Source organism: Kogia breviceps, chromosome 18 (assembly GCF_026419965.1).
Source record: "Kogia breviceps isolate mKogBre1 chromosome 18, mKogBre1 haplotype 1, whole genome shotgun sequence".
NCBI classification, from domain to species: Eukaryota; Metazoa; Chordata; class Mammalia; order Artiodactyla; family Physeteridae; genus Kogia; species Kogia breviceps.
The window spans coordinates 46,139,469-46,165,742 of NC_081327.1; the positions used below are offsets into that span (position 1 = coordinate 46,139,469).

The following is a 26,274-nucleotide window of genomic DNA, read 5'->3' on the forward strand; positions in this document are numbered from 1 at the left end:
TTTCCAAAAGACCACACCGAATCAAACAAATCTACATTCAGGCTGGAGCATAACGCTAATTTTAATCATGGTAGTTATAGCCCTAAATTCTCTTATTTGGACAAGTTCAAGTCCTGCTGCATTCTCAGGGCATTATCTGAAACAGTTTGGGCTGCTGTTTGGTTATTAAATGCTCTTAAGTTCTTTCCAAGAGTCTATCAAGAGAGAATGCATTTTGTACATTCTGCTACACTCACAAATCACAAATGGTAAACAGAAATTCTCTTCCTCACTCTCGCTGGTCTTATTAATGGGTTTCTCACTTGCACACCCTCAAGAAACATGTCACAGGTAACGTTAGGGACAAGAAGCCAGAGTGCTTTCACCGGAGGCTGAAAAGGGCTTATTATGCATCTTTCATTCCACTAGAGTCGTGAGCAGAGAATAGCCCAGCTGGAAGAGCAGGCAGTGAAATGAGATGCCATTTCCAGAACTCTTCTGTGCAATGTATACATTAAGGGTATGAAAGAGGGCAAGATGGTACCTCCAACCAGGGGCAGTACCATCTTTCTAGAGGGTGTGTGGTAGCAAGAATCCTAAGGTGGCCCCAAGATTCTGGGCCCTTGGTGGACATACACATTCTCCCCATTATTCAAACACTAATCTAGGTCCTGCTGTAAACGGATTTTGAGATGTAATTAAAGTCCCAAATCAGTTAACCCTAAGATAGAGAGACCCGAAACAACCCAAATGCCCATCAGCTGATGAATGAACAAACAAAACATGGCATATACACACAATGGCATACATGCTACAGCATGAATGAACCTTGAAAACATCATGCTAAGTGAAATGTCAGACAAAAAAGGATAAATACTGCATGATTCCACTTATATGAGGTGTCTAGACTAGGTAAATTCATAGAAACAGCAAGTACAGTAGAGGTTGCCAGGGGCTGGGGGTGTGGGGTGTTATTGTTTAATGAGTATGGAGTTTCCGTTTGAGATGACGAAAAATTTCTTGGGGGAGGGAGGAGGGGGAGATAGAGAGACCTAATCACATCAGCCCTTTAAAGCTAAGTCTAGAGGTCAGAGACAGAGGAAGTCAGAGATTTGAAGGGTGAGGGATTGATTTAACATGGAGAATAATACTCTTTGCTGGCGGCTGTGAAGATGCACAGACCACATGGCAGAAGCTGAGAGTGACCTCTAAATAACAATCAGCAAAAAACCAGGGACCTCTGTCCCATAACCCTCAGGAACTGAATTCTTCCAACAACCTGAATGAGTTTGTTAGCAGATTCTTCCCTAGTCAGCTGAGCCTCCCGACGAGAACACGGTCAACTGATGCCTGGATTTCAGCCTGTGAGACTGAAGAGAGAAAGCAGCCATGCAGAGCCTGGATTTCTGACCTACAGTACTGTGAGCTAATAAGTGGGTGGTGCTTCAAGCTGCTAAGTTTGTGGTATGATGACAATAAAGGATGATCTGGTAATAATACCCCCAAAAAAAGTCATGTTGTCATTGTGTCTTTTTTTTTTTTTTGGCCACGCTGCAGGGCACGCAGGATCTTAGTTCCCTGACCAGGGATCAGACCCGTGTCCCCTGCGGTGGAAGCGTGAAGTTCCAACCACTGTACCACAAGGAACTCCCCTAAAGTCATGTCCTTTGACTCAGTAATTCCACCTCCAGAATTTATCCAAAATACAGCAAAAGTTTCATACACAGAGTTGTTGAATTCATGTTATCTGTAAGTAAATTACAGATATCTATACAACGAAATGTTCTAGGAGCATTAAAGAATAACATAGAAAAATGCAGGAGCCTGCAATTAGAGTATCATAACTCACCATATCACCTGTCAGAGCAAGTTATTTTTTAAGAAGTAAAACAACAAAATCCACACCTAACTGATATTTCCCTACTACCATCCCAGAAAGAAAGAGGCCAACATTATGTTTGCAGGAGCACATGAAGCCGGGTTTGCTAGGCTGTCCCAAAGGGGGAAATGGAGAGAGGGAGGTGCTTTAAGCAAAGGATATAAATATAAACTGACCAGAGTAAAAGGTGGTGCTTTGTCAGGGACAAGAATCCCCCTGGAAAGGCCTCAGCACCCTCAGTGCACCCGATGGGGAACGGCTGAGAGATGCCAAGTCTGGGCATCAGGGGTGAAGAACCATAGGGTTCTTGTATGATCCCACTGCAAAGAGAGGAAGGGAGCCCCACAGTGACTGAGAGACAACCTCCCACCAGCCTGCAGGCAGAGCCCTGCTGCAGATTAAAGACAACTTAGAGGAGTACAGGAAAGTGGCATTTCCTTCCCTACTATGAACTAAAATTTAAATCAGCTACTTAGCCTGAAAAAAGTATCCCAAAATGTTTAGATGGTAGTTGTTCCTATGGGATTTTAATTTTTATTCCTCTAAATGAGCCTACATTTTTGTATTATTTCTATATTTGCATTATTTTATAATAAAAATCACTTTCTTTCCAAGGTTCCTTCCAACTCTCTTCTCTTTCCATTCCTCTCATCTAGGCCTGAGACTTGGTCTACAGCAACACCCTCCCAAGAGTCTACCTTCCTCTCTCCCGTCTCCATTCAACCTAACACTGAACCTCTCATGACAGAGTTCTAATCACATCAATCCACTGCTCTCAAACCTTTGTTGGTTTTCCTCACTCTGAATAAAATCAAGCATAGACTCCTCAGGCTTCAGATCCTTCCAAATCAGACACTTACAGAACTTCTCAGGCTCACCCACTCAATACCTGCTCAAGCCACACCCACTCACGGCACTCACCCGATTCTGCAACTCTCCCAATTCTGAAGAGATGCTTAAGCTCTTCCTTCTGCCTAGAAAGTCCTTCTCCCCTACTCTGCTGTTGAAATTCTACTCAACTTTTAAGGCTCAAGACATACCTCCTCTAAGAAGCTCACCCAGCGTCCACCAAGGGGACTCCACCTTCTCCCAAAGTACCTTCCCTGCCCCTCCATCACAGGACTTGCCTTAACTTGCTTTGTGGTACAGTGAGTCCCCTACACATGAATGAGTTCCATCCTGAGAGCACGTTTGTTAAGTCCAACCTGTCCGTTAAGTCCAACCAAGTTAGCCTAGGTACCCAACTAACACAATCGGCTATATGGTACTGTACTGTAAAAGGTTTATAATACTTTTCACACAAATAATACATAAAAAACAAACAAACACAAAAAATGAAGACAACATTTTTAAGCTTACAATACAGTACCGTGAAAAGTACAGTAGGACAGCACAACAGCTGGCATACAGGGGCTGGCATCGAGGGAACAGGCAAGAAGAGTTACTGACTGGAGGAGGGAGAGGAGGTGGGAGGTGGTAGAGCTGAAGGATCGCCAGCAACAGGAGACGGAGGGCAAGCTGCAGTTTCACTCACGCCTGACGTTGACGGAACGCGCGTTCACATCTTTGAAAGTTCGCAACTTGAAGGTTCATTTGTAGGGGACTTACGGTAGTTACTGCTGGGTACATTGATCCTCTCCCACGAGCTGTGAGCCCCTGCAGGGGAGGGTCTATTGCATTTCTCCCGGAGCTCCCAACGAGGTGCTTTGTGAATGCAGTCACTCTGCACACATCTGATAGTTTTGAAGATGGCTCAGAACCAGGTGAAAATCAGGGTCCTCCCAGCTCGGAATGTGCCAAGATATCTCAAAGAATTTTTTTCAGTAGTTTCCCTTGCTAATTTATCACCCATGAATTTATCTATACTTCTCCAGTTCCCTCACTTTTTTAATACCTCCTAGGATAATGAACTTTGATAGTTCATTGCCTGCTGTGGGAAACCTTCTATTGGAATAGAGAGAACTGACAAGCAAAGTTTGTGTATCTTATTCCCACATTTTATAATGTAAAATTCCAATCATACCTTTTCTGAACCTTTGTTTTTAGAAATTGAAAATTCCTCTCCCGCCTGTAGGAAACAAACTTATGTTCAGAAAGTCTCCCTGTCAAGGTGACATCTTTAGACAAGAGAATAAAGTTCTTAACAGCCCTGTCCTTTTTGCAGGATGATGGCCTTTGCAGCACACTTTAGGAGTCACATGACCTCTACGAAATAAGACTGCCATAGCACTGACAGTGACGGTTGATTCTTACCGGCCTAGAGAAAATGTAATTCATAATGTGGAAAAGACAAGCTAACTAAGGGCTGATAAAAGATACCATTTCATGAGACTCTGTGAGCCTCTGTACACAAACTGCTGCTGCCCTTGTTCAAAAAAATCATTTTTTCATGAAAGCTGCTGTGTTCTTAAGCATTTGGTTTCACCAATCCAAAGAAACTGACTGTGGTGCATCAAAAGGAAGAAAGTTTCTACATGGCATTTCTGCAGACATAAAACACAGTTCACCTGGTGTATGGGCTTTATGTCAGACTGGATTCAGAACCTTCTACCACCTCTCTGGTGGACAACAATAAAAAATGGTCCAGCACAGGTTGTCACTGGCCTCCTGCACTGTTGGCTGTTTATTGGCTGTTTTACTTGATCCTGTGGCAGCATCAGAACTCATGATCACTCCCTCCTTAAAACCACTGGATTCGTGACATGACTGCCTCCTGGACTCTTCCTAGCTTTGGACACTTGAAGGAACAGCTAGGAAAGTCTGTTCCTAATCCATCCATTTCTTCCTGTCTCTGCCTCAGCTCAGGCCTTTGTCGGTCCTCCCCTGGACAGGGACACCCTCCTGTCACCAGTCTTGCTCCCTCCACCCTCAGGGCTGTTGCAGGACCTACCTCTGGCTACGCTGCTTACTTGCTCACATGCCCTTAGTGGTCCCCCACAGCCTGAGCGTGACATTAAAGATCACTTCAGACCTCTCTTCCTGGGCTTCCTTGGTGGCACAGTGGTTAAGCATCTGCCTGCCAGTGCAGGGGACACGGGTTTGAGCACTCGTCCAAGAAGATCCCACATGCCGCGGAGCAATTAAGCCCGTGCGCCACAACTACTGAGCCTGAGCTCTAGAGCCCGCAAGCCACAACTACTAAGCTCACGTGCCACAACTACTGAAACCTGTGGGCCTAGAGCCTGTGCTCCACAACAAGAGAAGCCACAGTAATGAGAAGCCTGCGCCCTGCAATGAAGAGTAGCCCCCACTCACCGCAACTAGAGAAAGCCTGTGCGCAACAATGAAGACCCAATGCAGCCAAAAATAAATAAATAAAATTTTTTTTTTTTTTAAAAAAAGAAGGAAAGTGTAGTGGTTTAAAAAAAAATCTTGGACTTCCTTGGTGGTCCAGTGGTTAGACTCCATGCTCTCAATGGCTCTCAATGCAAGGGGCACAGGAGACATCTGTCTGAGGAGACGTGACAACTAAATATAATGTGGTATCCTGAATGGAATCCCAGAACAGAACAGAAAAAAGACATTAGGTAAAACGTAAGGAAATCTGAGTTAAATATGCATTTTGGTTAATATATAAATATTGATTCATTAACTGTGGAAAATGGACCATACTAGTGTAAAATGTTATTAACAGGAGAAACCTATCAATAATTACTTCAAATGTAAAAGGACTAAATTCTCTAATCAAAAGACAAAGAGTGACTGAATGGATAAAAAAACAGGACCCATCTATATGCTGCCTACAGGATACTCACTTTATTTTTTTTTATTTTTTAATTTATTATTTTTTATTTTTTTATTTTTTATTTTTTTGCGGTACGCAGCCCTCTCACTGCTGTGGCCTCTCTCATTGCGGAGCACAGGCTCCAGACGCGCAGGCTCAGTGGCCATGACTCACTGGCCTAGCTGCTCCGCGGCATGTGGGATCCTCCCAGACCGGGACATGCACCCGCGTCCCCTGCATCGGCAGGTGGACTCTCAACCACTGCACCACCAGGGAAGCCCAGGATACTCACTTTAGATGGAAGGACATACAGACTGAAAGTGAAGGAATGGAAAAAGATATTCTATGCAAATGGAAACCAGAAGAAAGCTGGAGTAGCTATACTTCTATCAGACAAAATAGACTTTAAAACAAAAACTGTTAGCAGAGACAAAGATAGGTGTTACACTACCAAATGTAAAATAGATAGCTAGTGGGAAGCAGCTGCATGGCACAGGGAGATCAGCTTGGTGCTTTGTGACCACCTAGAGGGGTGGGTTAGGGAGGGTGGGAGGAAGATGCAAGAGGGAGGGGATATGGGGATACATGTATACATATAGCGGATTCACTTGGTTATACAGCAGAAACTAACACAACATTATAAAGCAATTATACTCCAATAAAGATGTTAAAATAAATAAACAAATAAATAAATAAATACAAAAAAGATAGGTATTACTTAATAATAAGGGGTCAATCCAACAAGAGGATATAATATTTATAAACATTTATGCACTAAATATAGGAGCCCCTAAAAATATAAAGCACATATTAGCAGACCTAAGGGAAGAAACAGACAACAATATAATATTAGAGGATTTTAAAGCCCAACTTGCCTCAATGGATGGATCATCCAGATTGAAAGTCAATAAGGAAACATCAGCCTTAAACAACACATTAGGTCAGATAGACATAACAGTTATATCTAAAATATTCCATCCAAAAGCAACAGAACAGGGACTTCCCTAGTGGTCCAGTGGTTAAGAATCCGCCTTCCAATGCAGGAGATGCAGGTTTGATCCCTAGTCGGGGAACTAAGATCCTACAGGCCACAGGGCAACTAAGCCTGTGCACCACAACTAGAGAGAAGCCCATGTGCCACAATTAGAGAAGAAGCCCATGCACCACAACAAAAGATCCTGCATGCCACAACTAAGACCAGACACACCAAATATAAAATTTTTTTTAAAAAGCAACAGAATACACATTCTTCTGAAGTGTGCATGAAAAATTTTCCAGGATAGATCATGTTAGGCCACAAAACAAGTCTTAATAAATTTAAGAGGACTGAAATCATATCAAGCATCTTTTCTAACCACAATGGTATAAAATGAGAAATTAATTACTCAAACAAAACTGGCGGAAAATTCACAAATATGCAGAGATTAAACAACATGTTACTGAACAACAAATGGGTCAAAGAAGAAATAAAAAGAAATTTAAAAAATACCTTGAGACAAAGAAAAATGGAAATATAACATACAAAAATTTGTGGGATGCAGCAAAAGCAGTTCTAAGAGGGAAGTTCATAGCAATAAATGTCTATCTCAAGAAACAAGAAAAGTCTCAAACAATCTAACTTTACACCTCAAGAAACTAGAAAAAGAACAAAAGAAGCCCAAAGTTAGTAGAATAAAAGAAAATAACAGGGACTTCCCTGGCGGTCCAGTGGTTAAGACTCCAGGCTCCCATTGCAGGGGGTGTGGGTATGATCTCTGGTCAGGGAAGTTCCGCATGCCACGTGGAGCAGCCAAAAAAAAAAAAATATATAGAAGATCAATGAAACTAAGAGCTGGTTCTTTGAAAAGATAAACAAAATTGACAAGCTTATGGCTAGCCTCACCAAGAAAAAAAGGGAGAGGGCTGAAATAAAATCAGCAATGGAAGAGGACATATTACAACTGATACAACAGAAATACAAAGTATCATAAGAGACTACTATGAACAATTATATACCAACAAACTGGACAACCTAAAGCAATGGGTAAATTCCTAGAAACAAACAATCTACTAAGACTGAATCATGATGAAACAGAAAATCTGAACAGACTGATTACTATTAAAAGGACTGAATCAGTAATCAAAAACCTGCTAACAAACTAAAGTCCTGGACCAGAGAGCTTCACTGGTGAATTCTACAAAACATCCAAAGAAGATTTAATACCAAACCTTCTCAAACTCTTCCAAAAACTGTAAGAGGAGGGAACTCTTCCAAACTCATTTTATGAAGCCAGCATTACCCAGATACCAAAACCAGATAAGGACATCACAAGAAAAAAAAATTACAGGCCAATATCCCTGATGAACACAGATTCAAAAATCCTCAACAAAATATTAGCAAACTGATTTCAACAAGACATTAAAAGGATCATACACTATGATTAAGTGTGACTTATTCCTTGGGTGCAAGGATGATTCAATATCCACAAATCAGTCAATGGGATACACCATGTTAACAAAATGAAGAATAAAAATCATATGAACATCTCAATAGATGCAGAAAAAGCATCTGACAAAATTCAACGACCATTTATGATAAAAACTCTCAACAAAGTAAATACAGAGGGAACGTACCTCAACATAATAAAGTCCATATATGACAAGCCCACAGCTAACATCATACTCAACAGTGAAAAGCTGAAAGCCTTTCTTCTAAGATCAGGAACAAGACAAGGATGACCACTCTTGTCACATCTATTCAACACAGTATTAGAAGTCCTAGCCAGAGCAAATTAGGCAAGAAAAAGAAATAAAAGGTATCAAAATTTGAATGGAAGAAGTAAAACTGTCACCATTTGCAGAAAACATGATATTAAATACAGAAAACTCTAAAGACTCCATCAAAAACCTGTTAGAACTAATAAACTAATTAAATAAAGTTGTGGGATACAAAATTAATACACAAAAATCTGTAGCATTTCTATATACTAATATACACTAATACATCATCAGAACAAGAAATAAAGAAAACAATACCATTTACAACCTAGAAATAAATTTAACCAAGGAGGTGAAAGACATGTATACTGAAAACTATAAAACATTAATGAGGGCTTCCCTGGTGGCTCAGTGGTTGAGAGTCCGCCTGCTGATGCAGGGGACACGGGTTCGTGCCCCGGTCCAGGAAGACCCCACATGCCGCGGAGCGGTTGGGCCCGTGAGCCATGGCTGCTGAGCCTGCGCGTCCAGAGCCTGTGCTCCGCAACGGGAGAGGCCGCAACAGTGAGAGGCCCATGTACCGCAAAAAAAACACAAAAAAAACAAAAAAAAAACATTAATGAAAGAAATTGAAAAGGACACATACAAATGTTAAGATATCTTGTGCTGGGACTTCCCTGGTGGTCCAGTGGTAAAGAATCCGCCCTCCAACACAGGGGACACGCGTTCAATCCCTGGTCAGGGAGCGAAGATCCCACATGCCGCGGGGCAACTAAGCCTGCGTGCCACAACTACTGAGCCTGGGAGCCTCAACTAGAGAGCCCACGTGCTGCAAACTACAGAGCCCATGCACTCTGGAGTCTGTGCACCACAACTAAAGAGAAAACACACACGCCACAACTAGAGAGGAGCCTGCGCGCCGCAACTAGAGAGGATCCCGCACACCACAACAAAGAGCCCGCCCACAGCAACAAAAGATCCCACCTGCCTCAACGAAGATCCCACGTGCTGCAACTAAGACCCAACACAGCCAAAAAAAAAAAAAAAAAAAGTTAAAAAAAAAAAAGGACTTCCCTGGTGGCACAGTGGTTAAGAATCCACCTGCCCATGCAGCGGACATGGGTTCCAGCCCTGGTCCAGGAAGATCCCACATGCCACTGAGCAACTAAGCCCGTGCACCACAACTACTGAGCCTGCGCTCTAGAGCCAGCAAGCCACAACTACTGAGCCCACATGCCACAACTACTGAAGCCTGCCCACCTAGAGCCCGTGCTCTGCAACAAAGAGAAGCCACCACAAAGAGAAGCCCAAGCACCGCAAAGAAGAGTAGCCCCCGTTCGCCACTAGAGAAAGCCCACATGCAGCAATGAAGACCCAACACAGCCAAAAATAAATAAATAAAATAAATTTATTTTAAAATAAATAAATTAATTAAAATACACTATCTCAGTCACACTAGCCCCATTTCAAGTGTTGAAGAGCCACATTTCCATCATCTCAGAAAATTCTAGTGGATGGTGTTGCTCTAGAAAACTATCGCTAAGCTTTCTTAGCATTCACACTCACTGATTCCAGGGACCGCTTCATAGTAGATGCCAAGCAGCACAGCTTCCTCACTATCACTCGGTGAAAGTAACATCTGTTTTATAAAGTAAATGACACATATAAAATGTAAAAAAGTTTCACCTTTCAGACTGGGGTTTTTCTCTGAAAAAACCTAAAAGCTTTAAATTTTTTTAATGATTTTTAAAAGTGGTGGGGTCACACCAGCGAAGACCCAATGCAGCCAAAAATAAATAAATAATTTTTTAAAAGTGGTGGGTTGTTTGGAAAAGTTTCCTGTTCTGCCTTTTCAGAAAGGCGGTGTGAAGAGCTTTAACTTTTTCTTTCTACATTAACGAAATAGTTAATAAAATGAGTCCCTACCCCTCCCAGTGATCACCCAAATCAATCACAAAACCATGCTAATCCACACTAAGACTCACCCTTCCCAATGAATAGAAAAATCAGAAAGAAAAACAGAAACTCCCGCAAGGCAGTTAAATTACCCAATTTAGTTTGTTCTCTTACTATGACAACTGCTGTCTACGTTTAATTATTTGATACGACTTCATAGCATCCTAATATATGTGTCAACACCCTCTCTGCAGGTCTTTTCAATTACATCTGTGTAGAGAAGTAGGGGTGAGACTACCTGGGTTTCTGTGAAAATTAAAGGGTTTGCAGATTAGTAGCTTCCAAATTAGCAAGCTCAGAGGTAGGACACATGATTCCGTTCTTAGTCCCCAGTGAAAGCAATTAACAAAAAGGGTAAAAGGAATATGGTTCTTTTTCCCTGGGAGTCTGGCATCTTTCTTCCTCCCAGAGACACCATGCTGACAGTGCAAAGTGCTTTAGGATCCTTTCCACCCAAATGCGATTGCTCACATTCTCCATGGGCACTATGTATCAAGGGCACCCATAGAGCAAATTGGTGGCAGGTTCTCCCATCACGCATCTTTACGGCAAAAGAATGGATAGGTTTTAGAAAGAAGAAACCACATCACCCCCTTATCGTAAATCCAGATTCCCCTTCAGTATAAATCACCTGAGCACCAACACAGTGCCTGGTACAGTGTGCACCTGTCAAAAGCTCAATAAACCCTTATTGAAAAAATGACTGAATGAAAGTCTGGCACACTGAAGGTATTCAATAAATTACGTGTTCGATACATGAAGAGAATCACCGACACACTGTCTTAGGTGCTGGGGAAAGGGGGGCATGATATTTATTGTACAACGACTGTATGATAGGCTCATACAGTGTGAAGCAGAGTAGTGTAATGAACACAACAAGGCCCTGGGGCCAGTCGCCTGCATTCAAATCCCAATGAGACCACATAATGGGAGGCCTTGGCCAAGTCACTTGGGATCAGCCAAATGGGGGCCAGCTTCCCCGTTGGGAAAAAAAAAACCAAAAACATCTACTTATCTTGCATGGTTCTTTCATGAATTAGAAAAAGGAAATGTAGATCACTTAGCACAAGGCCCAGCATATGGAAGGAACGAAACAGAAAAATGGTAAAAATTCCTAGTAAATACTAGCGTTCCTTTAGGCTTATCATGTGTCCAGCACTGTGCCACACATTCTAAATGTATGAACACATAAAATTCTCACACCAACTCTATGAGGTAGGTACGATTAGCACCTCTTACAGGTGAGAAAACATGCGCAGAGGGTGATGACAGGCTAAGAGCTGAGGCGGAATTCGAACCCAGGGAATACGTGCAGTGCATACTCCTATTCACCTACGGTATTTTCCACTATCCTAGCATCAGTAACCACTTAAAAGCTTAGGCGCGAAACAGGCACTTTGCATGCAGTTCTTTAAAACGAATCCACTCCAAAGACCAGTGAGGCAGGGTTAAGTCCATGCATCTGAGGCTCAAGTAAGTTCTGCGACTTGCCCAAAGTCACTAGGCGCAGAGGTACCTAAACCCCCCTCGCTCACCACCCTGGTCATGGGAAGCCTCCCCTCAGCGCTCACTAGATCGCAATCTCTGCAATTCGATGTCCCCAGGCCGACCCCACTCCCGGTATCCACGAGGGGAACTCCGAAACCCCGCCCATGCCAGCCCCAAACACCCGCAACGGTTATCAAGGATCCCCTCACCCGCTCGGATCTGACAGGTCCGGGTCACTCTCTTGCCCATCTCTCTAGCCCGGACTGGGGGTCGCCCCGCCGCCCCCAAGAATGACCCGGCAGCGTGGGGGAGGGGAACCAGGAAGGGCGCATGCTTAAAAGGCTTCATTAGGCCCCGAGCTCACCTGGGAGTCGCGGAACTCCACCACCACGTTCTCGCTGCTCCATCGCGCCGCCATCTCCCGCGCCCAGACTCGGCGGCCCCAGAACTACACGTTCCCACCCACGACAGCCGCGTTCCCGTGTTCGGGGAGCCCCACGCAGCCCGGAGTCAGTCCAGCCACGCCCCGTCCCCCACTTCCGTCTGGCCGCAAACCATTGGCTGACCCAAACATTGGCTCCGCCCCCTCTTCCAGGATTATCCAATTGCGGCACCGCGCCTGTCCCCAAACAGACACGCCCCCTTCACTCCGTCACTCGGCTAGAGTCACCCACGCTCCTCGCGCCTGTGAATACACGCCCCCTGCCGCGAACTCTGCCGGGAGTTGTAGGCCAAGTTCTAGCCACTTGCGGTCAATCCGCGAAGAGCTTGCAGGTTAAGGTTTCGACGAGGGGCGGCACCTCTCTGTCTCCTCGCTGGTGTCCTGCGCAAGGCCCAGGCCGTATATATAACCGAAGCCCGACATTAGTACAAACCAACGGTTACCTCTTCCCCTGAGGCCTCCCACAAAGGCATTGAAAAGAGTGAACGTGCGATTCATTGTTTTATACAGTACAGCGGCGCCTGCCAAAGTACCTAAGGACCCAGGGGGTCTCCGAAGGCAAAACAATTTTCATGGTCGTACAAAGAAGTTATTTGCCTTTTTCATTTTCTTTCACCAGTGTACAGTGGAGTTTTCCAGAGGCTACATGATACATATTTGTAACAGATTGAACGTAGAAGAAGATGTGAAAATCCAGGGGTTTTCTGTTAAGCCAGACATTAAAGAGATTTGCCACTCTTCTCACAAAACCATTATTTTGGAAAATAGTTATTTTTTACTTACAAAATGTGTTATTGATGTGAATGTGCATTGATGTTTAAATGAAGTATATTTTTTAAGTTCTCAGTTTTAATTTCTGATGTACTAGACATCTCCCATACAAAAGTTTTGGGGGGTCATTAATGATTTTTAGGAGCATAAAGAGAACCTGAGATCAAAAAGTTGGAGGACTGCTGTACTAGTACGGGGAGTGGTGATTAAGAGGTTCTCTTTTTCAGCCCCAACCTCTCAAATCCTGGGCTTAACTGGCTTAGCCTCAGTTTCTCTATAGAAGGAAGAAGTTTGTTTGCTTGTTGTAAGGAGTTAAGCAAGCATAGGGCCTGGAATATAGTCAACACTCAAGTGTAAGCTATTATTATTGTTGTTAATATTAACTCTATTTCTACATGCAAGTTGTTGCATGAATAGAGATAACAAGGCTTCCTTTCCCTCCTGGAGTGTTGGATATAATGGGGAAGACAGACTTGTCAACAGGTTAGGGTGACCAACTCATGCCAGGAAGCCGCTCAATGTGGGCAAACAGAGACAGTTGGTCACTGTACAACAGGTATACACTTGGCAGAATTGTGTTTTATAAAAGCAATGTGCCAGGAGAGAACAGCTTAAATGGGAGACATGACATAGCATCCTGAAGACCGTGACATTTGAGCTTTTCAGTATATTATTAGGATTTTTGATAGAGTCCACTATCAGAAAAAGTACTTCAGCATCAAAAAGTGTGAAGAGCAGGATGTGTTCCAAAGACATAAAGCAGTTCCCCAATTAACACTCACGACACTGTACTTCTTTCTTTCCTTCAAAATACACATCACAATATGTAACTCAATATTTGTTTATTGAATATTTTCAAGTTTTAGGAGGAGAGGGACCAGGTCTGTTTTGTTCAGCCCTGCATGGCAACTGCACATACACGGCACTCCATGAATATTGGTCCAATTAATAAATGTGAAAAGCATATGTCATGCCCGCACACTGCTGTCTACATCCAAAGGACGCTTTCTGTGAAACCAAAAGCAATTTCTAAAACTATTCATGGTCTTACTTCTAATTCTTTACACCCAGAAAGAAATACAGAATCACCAATAGTTCTCCATAAAATCCCTTGCTTTCTTTCTCATTCACCTATCAGTTATTATACTTACACAACACAGCCCTTAAAAATGTCCTCCAGCCCTGGCCTCCACACTCCTGCACTGGCTTTTCTTCCTGCCTTCCAGTTTCTTCCCAATTCTCCATCAAAAATGCCAAAGACTGCTCTAGAGAGAAGGGCCTCTGCTCAGAGGGCCACGAAGAAGAAAAACTGCAAGCCATGTTCAAGGGCACGGAGAGGGAAAGATAAAGAATAGTTTCTAGGTATGCTTATGCCATCACATAGGAATAAATGAATTAATTCATTTAACACGTCATATTCTTATTTATTTGCCTGTTGCTTAGGATGTAGTAGGTGCTCAATAAATATCCACTGAATGAGTGGTTAGCAAATAGTCAGATACAACTGTAACTTAGGGTAGATGACAGGATGTAACAAAAAGTACAGCTTGAAAAGGGCTATTTAGGAAGGGTCCTGCTTAGGCTTTGAAGTTTTATTTTGGATAGAGGTAGAGAGAGAGATTTCAAAGCTCTCTGTCTGTCTATATATAGCTTAGTAATTCCTTTCCCACTAAAACCAGTAGGACTGCCCCTGCCCGAGCATTTCTGCAACCCTCCCCAACTCCCACCTCTTTAGTTCATTTTTGTCTAGTTCTCAAAATCTGCTTGTCATGGTTATTAAGTACAGAAAGTACTTTGGGTTTCAAATCCTTGGTTCTCTCTGTTCTCCCAGTGTTTTGTTTCTTGAATGTGAAAAAGGCAAGGTAGAATTTTTGAGGGAGGGACCATGAGCCCCTTTCTAACTGCCTCCTCAGTCCTTCTTTCCATCTCCCACCCACGCTGTCACCACGAAAGAGTAAGGACTCCAGAGCTAAGTCTAGAGCTCTCTGCTTGCTTCTTCACTAGTGCGCTCCCCTGAGATCTGCATATGAATGTCCTGAGTGAGAGACTGGAGACCATTGAGGTGTCCCTTGTCAAGCAGACCTCAACTTGCTGACCAGGCCACAGGGCCCAGGGCCCTTATCACCAAACAATGTCTTTTCAGAAGGTCACTTGCTAGCCACGCCACAGGAAGGAAGGGTATGTGGCCAACCCAGAAATCCAGCGCTCTGGCTGGCTCTTATCAGCAACTAGCCTTGCAAGTCTGAGCACGATCCTTTATCTTTCTGGTCCCCTGTTTCCTCTTCTGTAGAATGTGGAGTTAGCTGACCCCTCAGTCTCTCTATCTGGGAATCTTGGAAGCCTGCCCTGAGCTCTACCAGTAATTTCCCTCTTTTCATCAATCAACAAATATTTGTGGATGTGCCCACATGCTCTGGCTCCTTGCTATATGCATTTGGTTGATCGTTACCCTGATTTTCTCTATTTACGTTTTCTCTTTTCAAGCAAAACGATTAAAAACCTAAGGAGCTATGAGAGGCCTGGGAGAAAGTTTCTTACTTGGAGATACTCGTCCATGCCATCACCACCCTGGTTATTTCCCAGGAGTAGGCCCTAACAAGCCATTTCCCCCATTTTCTGAACCCTTCAAGTCCCAGACTTACATTCTTTTTTAAAAAAATTTATTTATTTTTGGCTGTGTTGGGTCTTTGTTGCTGCACACGGGCTTTCTCTAGTTGCGGCGAGCAGGGGCTACTCTTCATTGTGGTGTGCGGTCTTCTCATTGCTGTGGCTTCTCCTGTTGTGGAGCACGGGCTCTAGAGCGCAGGCTCAGTAGTTGTGGCGCACGGGCTTAGTTACTCCGCGGCATGTGGGATCTACCTGGACCAGGACTCGAACCCTTGTCCCCTGCATTGGCAGGTGGATTCTTAACTACTGCGCCACCAGGGAAGTCCCGCAGACTTACATTCTTCAAGGTGATGTTCAAAACTGGGGTTTTGCACCATTGTTATGCACTGACATTGCAAAAGCAAATGGCTTTGGCAATGCTGATTTTTTTCTTTTTAATTGAGGTATAGGGACTTCCCTGGTGGTCCAGTGGTTAGGACTCTGTGCTTCCACTGCAGGGGGCCTGGTGTTCTATCCCTGGTCAGGAAACTAGGATCCCGCATACCACGCAGCATGGCCAAAATAAATAAATAAAAATTGAGGTATGGTTGATTTACAATATTATATGTCAGGTGTATACCATAGTAATTTGCAATTTTTAAAGGTTATACTCCATTTATAGTTATTATAAAATATTGGCTACAGCCAATGCTGATTTATCAGCTCTTTCTCCTGACTATTCTGGTAGGTGGGTTAGTGATTTATTAACCCTGTTTCACAGCTGAAGGAGAGCCACGAAGCAGTTCTCCCAGGGCAAGTGAGAGCATGAAGATAAAAAATAAAACAGTGGTCCCAAGTCTAGCTGGGGCCATTCTTGCATCTGATATCCTCGCATCAAGACTGTCCAGAATGTGGACTTCCCTGGTGGTCCAGCAGTTAAAACTCTGACTTCCATTGCAGGGGGCACAGGTTCAATCCCTGGTTGGGGAACCAAGATCCCACATGCTGCATGGTGTGGCCAAAAAGTAAAAAAAAAAAAAACATTTTTTTTTAAAAAAAGAGTATCCAGAATGACTTGCCACTGTCTCCAGACTTGTTAACTTTAAACCAAGAACCCACAGGAGAAACTTGGAACAAAATACTTACAGGACTTTTGATGACACAAACGATGAAATGACACAAATCTGAGGCTTCAGGTCTCAGTGGATGTCTGTTGTTATGCCATGAGTCCCTCTTTCTAAGATGTAAAGGACAGAATCAAGCTACTGAATGATTGAACTTTCCCCGCTCTGTATCTTAATATTTTCATTTCAGGGGGAAATTTGTCATATGAATAACTGTACAAGGAGATAACAAGGGCATTGCCTGAGAAAGGCTGCCACTCGGGGTCCCACAGGCCACCTAAATTTAGTGTCATCACATTGCAGAGAGCAGGGGCTTCACCTCTGCAGATCAGGCTCTCAGCTGTTCAGTGGGGCCAGATGTGAGAGAGACTAGCTTATGATAGTAGACTGGAATTTACACCTTAAGGGCAAATTATTAATATACAAAAAGAAATAGAGCTGTTAAGCAGATCTAATCTTTTTCACCCCGTCGGAAAGCATAGAGAGAAAATGAAATTGTCATGCAAAGATTCCTTGATGAGCATGTTCACTGTAAAGCTTAGAAGTCCAGCTTTGCTCCTTCCAGCTGTATGACGTTTCACTGTGCATGTGATATATCCTTTTTTTAAAGATTTTTATTTTTGATGTGGACCATTTTTAAAGTCTTTATTGACTTTGTTACAATATTGCTTCTGTTTTATGTTTTGGTTTCTTGGCCGCAAGGCATGTGGGATCTTAGCTTCCCGACCAGGGATCGAACCCGCAGCCCCTGCATTGGAAGGCGAAGTCTTAATGCATGTGGTATACACTTTCTATATACCTCTATCTCTTTTTCTCTCTCTCTCTCTATTTAAATTTACATGGCGGAAACACTAAAATACAAAAAGGTATATAATGAAATGAAACATTTCCCATCTATCCTCTCACCCAGCTCTCCAGTTCCTACTGCCCAATCCCCCAAGGGACTACACTATGTTGTTTCATGTTTCCATCCAGTATCTTTATGAATATGTAAGCAAAAAAATATATAGATCTTTATTTGGGGAGAGGATAAGTTTCTTAATTTTCCAAGTTGGAATCTTCATTAATCATTGGCCTTATTAATCATTATTTTTATTTTTATTTTATTTTATTTATTTATTTATTTTCGGTACGCGGGCCTCACACTGTTGTGGCCTCTCCCGTTGCGGAGCGCAGGCTCCGGATGCACAGGCTCAGTGGCCATGGCTCACGGGCCCAGCCGCTCCGCGGCATGTGGGATCTTCCCGGACCGGGGCACGAACCTGCGTCCCCTGCATCGGCAGGCGGATTTTCAACCACTGCACCACCAGGGAAGCCCCTAATCATTATTTTTAATGATAATGACGTTGATAAATCTTTCCACAGCTCCCCATCCCCTCAGGATACGGTCCATGCTCATTCCCATATGGCTCCCTGGACCCTCTTGTCAGCTTCTGAGGACCACTTCCTCTCTTTGCAGCTCTACTGCATCTTTCAGTTCCTTTGAACATGCTGTTCCCTTTGCTTGGAACATTCTTCTCTTCCTGAAACACAGCTAACCCCCCACCTCCACCCTGCTTTCCCTGGCTAATCTCCAACTCGTCTTTTAGGTCTTGGCTTAGAATCACTGTGTCTGTGCCTGTCTCCTTCCATCAGCACCATGGTCTTGAACTCTCATAGCACTTAGTCATTCATTCATTCATTTCACAAACATTTATTGAGTGTCATGTACTTGCCAGGCACTGTTCTAGGCTTTTTTTAAAAATTAATTTATTTTATTTATTTAATTTTGGCTGCATTGGGTCTGCGTTGATGCACACAGGCTTTCTCTAGTTGCGGCAAGTGAGGGCTCCTCTTCGTTGTGGTGCACGGGCTTCTCACTGCAGTGGTTTCTCTTGTTGCGGAGCACAGGCTCTAGGCACGGCAGTTGTGGCTTGTGGGCTCTACAGCGCAGGCTCAGTAGTTGTGGCACGTGGGCTTAGTTGCTCCGTGGCATGTGGGATCTTCCCCGGACCAGGGATTGAACCCATGTCCCCTGCATTGGCAGGCGGATTCTTAACCACTGCGCCACCAGGGAAGTCCCTGTTCTAGGCTTATTTACCACACTGTACTGTCACTGTCTCCTTTGATACTTCATATATATATGTTACTGCACTGTAATTCATACACCATCAAATTCACCTTTTTAAGTGTATAATTCAGTGGGGTTTTTTTTGGTATATTTACAAGGTTGTACAACCATCACCATTATCTAATGCCAGAACATTTTCATCACTCCAAAAAGAAACCCAGTAGCAGTCATTCTCCATTCTCGCCTCCCTCCAGGTTTTCTTTCTGTCTCATTGGATTTGCCTATTCTAGACATTTCATATCAGTGGAATCAGACAATGTAAGATCTTTTGTGATTGGCTCCTTTTACTTAGTGTTTTCTAGGTTCATTCATGTTGTAGCATGTATCAGCACTTTATTCTCTTTATGGCTGAATAACAGTCCATCGTATGGATACACCACATTCGGTTTATCCATTCATCAGTTGATGGACATTTAGGTTTCTTCTGAAGCCCTATGAGAACAAGACTCTATATGTCTTTCTCACCATCGTATCCTAGAACTTAGTGCAGTGCCTGGCACTTACTAGAAATTCATATTTTTGGAATTCCCTGGTGGTCCAGTGGTTAGGACACCACACTTTCACTGCCTGAGCCCAGCTTTGATCCCTGGTTGGGGAACTAAGATCCCACAAGCTGTGCCACACAGCAAAAAAAAAAAAAAAAAAAAAAATTCATATTTTGTTCAACATTAAAAAAAAGTGTTGAAGGAATAGGAAAATCAAAAGCTAGTTAGATGGTTACAATACTTATTGATTATATATTTATCTCCCCAATAGACATCTGTCAAGGGATCTAGTATCCTCTTTTCTGCATGGTACTGAAATACCCCACTTCTTTCTTCAGGGAGGAAATTGGGTTAAATTTAAACTTTCTTGTTTTTCTTCAGATCACGTATTTGGATCTTAGGTGTATACAAATTCCCCATTTAGGCACTTACAGATAACTTCTTGGGTATTAAAACATTCTGTTTTTGCTACATCATTTCTCATACAGAAATCTCAACTTCCTTCGGCAGGGCTTTTTGCTCACTGTCTCCCCTGCCCTCAAAAGCACTCCATGCTTACACATAGCCTTCCTCCTGTTTCTTTCCAAGCTGGTCACACTGGGACAATCAATACCTGTGACAGATCAACCTTTCTTTTTTTGGTTTTAATATTTCTTTACACCCTGTTTTGGCTCCTTGATTTGGAAGTATCTGGAGGACTTCTAGGGCAAGGAAGTCAGGCCAGGGACAGGGTGATGCTTATAGCCAGCACTCAGCACTTGAAAAATAGTTGTTGAACCAGTGAATGGACGAACGAACGATGCATCAGTGAGTGTGAATATGTGAGAGATACATATTGCAAAATGCAGACTTGGTCAGCAAATATTTATTGAGTACCTACTGTGTCGCAGGCCCTGTGGTGCATGCCAGGATAAATGGTAAACAAAACAGGGGTCCCGCCTTGGACTAGGGAGTTTCTAAAATCACTAGTTCTAGCTGTATTATTCCATTTCCATGTCTATATCTTTTCACTTTCTATCATACACCCAATGATTTTCAGGATCACATTTTAGCCAAGAAATCTACCCATTTGCTTAAGCCCAAAATAGGAAGTTCTGATCTACTGTCAACAAAATCTGGAGTCACAAGTGCCCCAGTGAAAAGTACCCCCGAAAAACTAAAAATCCCCCAAATGCTAAGCTTCCTGATTTTAGGGGTTCTAGGATGGGGAACCTCTGATAGAACGGACAGCACGTCCACCAGAGGGCGCTGTGGGGGCAAATTTGTGCCGGGAGGGGAGCTTGACCAGTGACCCTCAAAGCCAGGTAGGCTTCTAGAGTAATTTTTATTCTTCCCTGCGTTTCCTTCCCACCTCAGGAACCATGGTCGCCCCTCCCCCCATAGGTGGTTCTCCTCTGAATCTTCAGCTACTTTCAGGGGCTTAAAGAGTGCTTGCTTGGAAAGACGCCTTGCTTCTGTTCCTGACGCCCCACGGCCCAGGCCACTCAGTTTCCAGGCGGGTCGGGGCGGGCTGGGTGGGTGGGTGGGACCTCTCGGGCGTCAGCAGCCCGGAGCTGCAGGGTTAACCCGGCGGGGGGGGGAGGGGGAGGGGGCGCGGGCGGCGCCTGCGCTCTGCTTCCCTCCATTGTCTCCACGGCGGCGAGGAGCGCCGGCGAGCGCAGCCCGGGACCGAGCAGGGCGGTGCGGCTGGCGGGGCAGGCGGCGGCGGCGGCGGCTGCGGCTGGAGCGAGAGCGCTACGCCACGCGACCGCGGCTTCCCGAGCTCCGCCTGGCTGCCCAGCGCCGCAGCCCGCCCGAGGCCTGGAGGGGTCCGGGCCGCCGTCCATGGTCGCGGCGTCCTGAGGCGGGGGACGCGCCCGGCGCCCCCAGCCCTCCTCCGCCTCCTGCTGTCGGGCGGGCGGCCTCCTCGGGCGCCTCCCTGCGCCCGCCCGCCCGCTCGCCCGCCGCCTCCCTCCCTCCTTCCTTGCAGCTCCCCCGGCTTTCGGGGGCCCGGGGGCGGCCTGTGGCGCGCCGAGCCCGCGCCGGACTGCGCCTCTTTGGACCTTGAGGGGAAACATGCGTTTGGCTTGGATCGTTTTAAATTCTTAGTTTGGGATCCCCGCTCGCCTGCCTCTTCCGCCCGCGGGTTTTCTTTTCTTTTTTTCTTTTTTTTTCCTTTTTTCTTTCCCGGTCTCCTTTTTTGACTCCCTCCCCCTTTATGCTCGCCCAACCCTACCCCCGCTGCTGAGAAGTGGGGGAGGGTCTCGGCCTCCAGGTTCCCGCCCCACCGGGGCCCGGGCGAGCATGGGGGGCAAGCAGAGCACGGCGGCCCGCTCCCGGGGCCCTTTCCCGGGGGTCTCCACCGATGACAGCGCCGTGCCCCCGCCGGGAGGGGCGCCCCACTTTGGGCACTACCGGGCGGGCGGCGGGGCCATGGGGCTGCGCAGCCGCTCGGTCAGTTCGGTGGCGGGCATGGGCATGGACCCCAGCACGGCCGGGGGGGTGCCCTTTGGCCTCTACACCCCCGCCTCCCGGGGGACCGGCGACTCCGAGAGGGCGCCGGGCGGCGGAGGGTCGGCGTCCGACTCCACCTATGCCCACGGCAATGGTTACCAGGAGACGGGCGGCGGTCACCATAGAGACGGGATGCTGTACCTGGGCTCCCGAGCCTCGCTGGCGGATGCTCTACCTCTGCACATCGCACCCAGGTGGTTCAGCTCGCACAGTGGTGAGTCCGCGGTTGGTGGAGGCCTCAGAGGGTGGAGTGCAAGCGAGGGCGCGCCGGGGCGCCCCACACCTTCGCGCGTGTGCGAAGATTTGGAGGTGGAGTGCGCAACCTGGATCTGTCTGCCTTCCCCTTGGTTCCCGAAGCCAAGGGATGAATGGGATACCCACCCTCTAGAAAAGAGGCTTTCTGAGAGGCTGCGGAGCCGGGCGTATTACGGCTTCAGGTGTTGGTTCACTTATGGATGCCTATTGAAGTCTCATTCACTGGCATCCCCATTCTCAGGTCTTATAGCAAGTCGGCCTCGATGCTTTCTTTCTGCAACTGCTGCATTGTGCTTGCCTCACCGGTAACGGAAAGAGAAGGATCCAATTTGACCAAGCGGTGTCTCCTAAACAAAGGGTGTGAAAAAATTGGGGCCAAGTGGTGTTTGGATTAGTTAGGGCTCTTGCTCTTGCTGGGAGAGACGGGTGCCCAGTTTTGCCACCCTGCTGGAAATCTGTTTGAATTGTTTAAAGTGGAGCGGCTGTCAGGCTGCTGTCACAGACAGGTGTGGCCTGCTGGATGGAGGACCCAGCCGGGAGCCTCCCTGGGAGGCTTTGCAGCACCAGGGCTCTGGTTACCCGTGCTGCATGCAGTAGCCTTGGCTCAATGACTCTTGCATCCCTCCATCTTTTTTCTTCCCCTCCATGCTAAGTGCTTGGTCTTCTGGGTATTCTGCATCTTTTTTTAACCAAGAGGTGGCATTTTATTGCCTGGCTGTTGGCACATGTCAGGGGGGAAAGGAGGATTCAAAGAACCTGGATGAATTCATTTTGTGAACTTCTGGTGACAGGTCAGCGAAAAGCTGGAGGAGGAGGATTTCCCAGGCTCTAACAGGCAGGGCAGAAAAGGCACTGCTCGGTGCTTCTGGAGGAAAACAGGTCTGTCTGCTTAGCTAACCTGAGAAGCCAGGTTAGGCTTCTAGAAAATTGGTCAGAAGGGGTGTGGGGCCGCTATTTGCTAATTGGCAAGTTGGAGTGAAGAAGTTAACGTATTCATACTCCTTTGGGAGACTTCAGAAAATTTAGATATTGTGTATGGAGGATTTATTTGTTGGATCACTGTTTTAGCTATTGTGAAATAGGGTAGACTTTTTGTATCTCTATTTCTGAAAACAGTCAATTTTTTTTCAATTCTTTAAAATAATTCTGAAATAATTTTTAGGGAGAATTCGTGACTAATTTAGGGTAACATTTGAAAGTGGCTTTTAATTGCGAGGATGGAATTTTAATCCCTGAACAGACCTCTAGATATCATTGGAGCTTCTCTGACCTGCATGCATCCAACTCTGCCGTGAATGAGATGCAAGGCGTGACTGCCTTTGGTACTTTTAGACATTTGATCAGCTTTAGACATCTTTTTTTTTTTAAGACATCTTTATTAGAGTATAATTGCTTTACAATGGTGGGTCAGTTTCTGCTTTATAATAAAGTGAATCAGTTATACGTATGTCCTCATATCTCTTCCCTCTTGCATCTCCCTCCCTTAGACATCTTGAACTTAATAATATTTCTTATAAAATTTGGTCCAGAAGGAGTCAGGTGTATTTTTGAGATGATTGTAGTTAAGTTTTTAAGAGAACTGTCATTAGTGTCTGATTTTAAACTGAAGAGTACTATAAGGAGGTTCTCAAAAAGCACAAGTAGAAATTTTGTGTGTTGCAAAAATGTAATCTTATAGAGGTTTCTCTGGATAAGGAGTTCCCTTGCTTAAATTTCTTGTCTGTCTCTTACTAGACACGTCTTTTTCCTTATTCCACCACCAAGTTCCATGCTGGAGCTATGAGCTTAAAATTGGATTCCAAAACAAGACTCCTCAGCTATAAAACCTTAAGTTTCTTTAATCTAGTTGTAGTGAGGTTAGGAAGAGCCACTGAACCAGGGACTACAGGAAAAGTTGGAGCATATTAATCCCTTGAGGGATTAATATTAAAATGGGGGGGCGCTGTTAATATTTTGGGTAATATAGTTGTTATAGGACCATCCTGTCCTTTTGCAGGACATTGAACATACCTGGCCCTGCCCACTCAATACTCCCACAAATTTCAAAGTGCTCTTGGTGGGGGCGGGATATCGCCTGATTGAAAACCACCTCCTTAGGGATTTGTTGTTTTATTCAAATAAAGTAATTAGTTTTTCCTGTGCAGCTCATTTGAGAGGAACTTTGATATTTCCGCTCTTCTGCAATGGGGGTTCTATCTCACCTTCTGCAACAGGCCACAGGCTCTTCCTTCCAGGACATCCCCTTCCTCTCTTGTCTGTTGCTGTAAGAAGAGAAATTTTGGAGCCTTGGGGAAGGTCCCAGCAGTTTTCACTCTTGTGTCTAAAAGAGTAGAAGAGTGGGCATTTCCGTGCACAGTTGACTAGGTGCCTGGAAGTTGATGTGATGTCGTTGCTTGCGTTTTCAAGGTGCTTTTGGAACTCTTCATGGGCACAGAAAACAGCTGTCAGTGAAATAAGTGGAGGAGTTCAGTGAGCTGGAGGCTTCCTCAAAGGGAGTGAGCTGATGTTATGTCAGGAGGTAGAATACTGGGGTCTCAGCTCCTCCTTGGAGAAGCTGTGACCTTGGACGAGACACCTCACCTCTCTTGAGCCTTGTCTTTGTTATTTTAAAAATACAAATACAGCCAGCCTGTAAAATTTAAAATACAAATACAGCCAGCCTGTAAAAATTGTTCCCCAAATGCTGCGAGGATACACACGGTCACAGTTGCCTTCTCTGGGCTGTGACCCTTGCACGCCCTATTTCCTTTGCCTGGAATGCTTTTCCTTCCATTCCGCACAGGGATAGCCTTTTATGATCCCTTAGGGCTCAACTTAAATTTCTCCTTAGAGACTGCCCTTAAAAATTGGCTCCCTCCTGTCAGTCTCTCCAGTCACTCACCGGTTACCTTAATAGCACTTAACACATTGTATTTATCCATTTACTCTTTCTGTTTAAGGTGACTAAATTTTAAGCTCCACGCGAGGAAGACTGTGCCTCTTGATCACTGTTGTAACTCCTGCACTCCATGTGCCAGGCATGAATGTTTGTTGAGTGAATGAATTAGAGTGCCGTATGTTCATCGGCTCATTTAATCATCCCTATAACTCTAGGAGGTAAAATGTTTTAATTCCCATTTTACAGTTCAAGAAACTGAGGTGTAAAGGGAGGTTAAGGAACCTACACAAGGCCAGATAGCTAATAGGTGGCAGAGTTGGGATTGAAACGCAGGTCTGCCCGCATCAGAATCCACCTGGTGTCTTAGCCACTACCCTCTACTGCCTCTCAACCTAAAACATGAGGAAGCTGGATAGCGTCGTGGAAATTGCACTGCTTGTGTGTCAGAGGGCTAGGCTCCTCTCCCGGTTGGGCTGCTAGTTAACTGCCTGTCTTGTGACCTTGTGCAAGTGAGTCATTTAGCCTCAGAGTCACCATTTCTCCACCTGTAAGATGGAGATAATACCTGTTCTGCTTATCTTGACGGGTCGCTGTTGTGGTCTCATGAGATGGTGTTTACAAAATCCAGATAACAGAGAAATGGGAAGTGGTGTTCTTACAGGGACACTTCTAGAGTTCTCTGCCTTCTTTCATCTCCTCAGAAGTTGCTGGACAGAGAGATTTAGGGTCGTGTGAACTCTTTCCCCAAAATGGAAGCTAGTGCTCTCTACTGAAATCTGACCTGTATTGAGGGGGCCGTCCATAATAAGAATGCCACTTGAGAAGAGCTGCTTTATAGAATCCGAGTAGAGTCCCTTCTTTTCCACATAAAATGTGTTTTGCTGCAAGGTGTTTGACTCCAAATGGTTGGGTGGTCTTCTGGAGGTCAGGTCATCCATTTGTGGTCCTGTTTATCTCAGAATACAGATTTCTAGATGTGGGGGAAAAAATATAGAGGCTCCACCGTGTTGGAAGGAAGAGAGGTTGCCTGTTTCCTGGGCCCTAATATAAAATGGCTGGTCATTGAGATTTCCCTCCAACTTCTTAGTCAGATGCGTGTATACACGTGCATGTGCAGAAAACTAAACTGTTCTCTGTTGTTACCAAGCCATCATTCTAAAAGATGAGGCTGATAGATGGTGGCTTGTTGGTAAGTCTTTGAACGTGCCAGCAGGATATCTCATGGGTTCTATTTTGCTTCCACTCTAGGGTTCTCAAGTGATTTAATTTTCTCTGTTCTTTAATAATTAGGGAGAGTTACCAATTCCATTCGAGTCGATCAGAAAGCCTCTTTGTGCCTCGCTGTAGGTGTGCTAGATGTAATGGTCCTTAACATAGTTTCTGGAAAAGGAAAAGCATTCTGTGGCC

The 26,274-nt window shown here is 44.9% G+C and overlaps 2 protein-coding genes across 8 annotated transcripts in view; one reads left to right on the top strand and one right to left on the bottom strand.

Moving 5' to 3' along the window:
• The window catches only part of WDR59 (WD repeat domain 59), a 92,060-nt gene extending 79,786 nt beyond the window's left edge, over window positions 1–12,274 (bottom strand). For 3 of the 6 annotated variants that reach the window (XR_010837916.1, XR_010837918.1, XM_067020120.1), the window contains exon 1: window positions 12,088–12,253. Coding sequence is in view for 3 of the 6 variants with exons in the window: in XM_067020120.1 (XP_066876221.1) it covers window positions 12,088–12,141 (54 nt within the window). In the remaining 3 variants the exon portion in view is untranslated. Of the gene's footprint in view, window positions 1–12,087 lie in introns of all 6 variants that reach the window. The other 3 variants (XR_010837917.1, XM_059043727.2, XM_059043725.2) reach the window with 3 other exon arrangements.
• An 8,617-nt stretch (window positions 12,275–20,891) lies between these two features.
• Window positions 20,892–26,274, top strand: part of ZNRF1 (zinc and ring finger 1) — a 102,853-nt gene continuing 97,470 nt past the window's right edge. Inside the window, exon 1 of one of the 2 annotated variants that reach the window (XM_059043770.2) lies at window positions 20,892–21,948. In XM_059043770.2, coding sequence (XP_058899753.1) covers window positions 21,525–21,948 — 424 coding nt within the window. In that variant the 5' untranslated portion in view covers window positions 20,892–21,524. The remainder of the gene's footprint in view (window positions 21,949–26,274) is intronic. The other variant, XM_059043769.2, reaches the window with a different exon arrangement.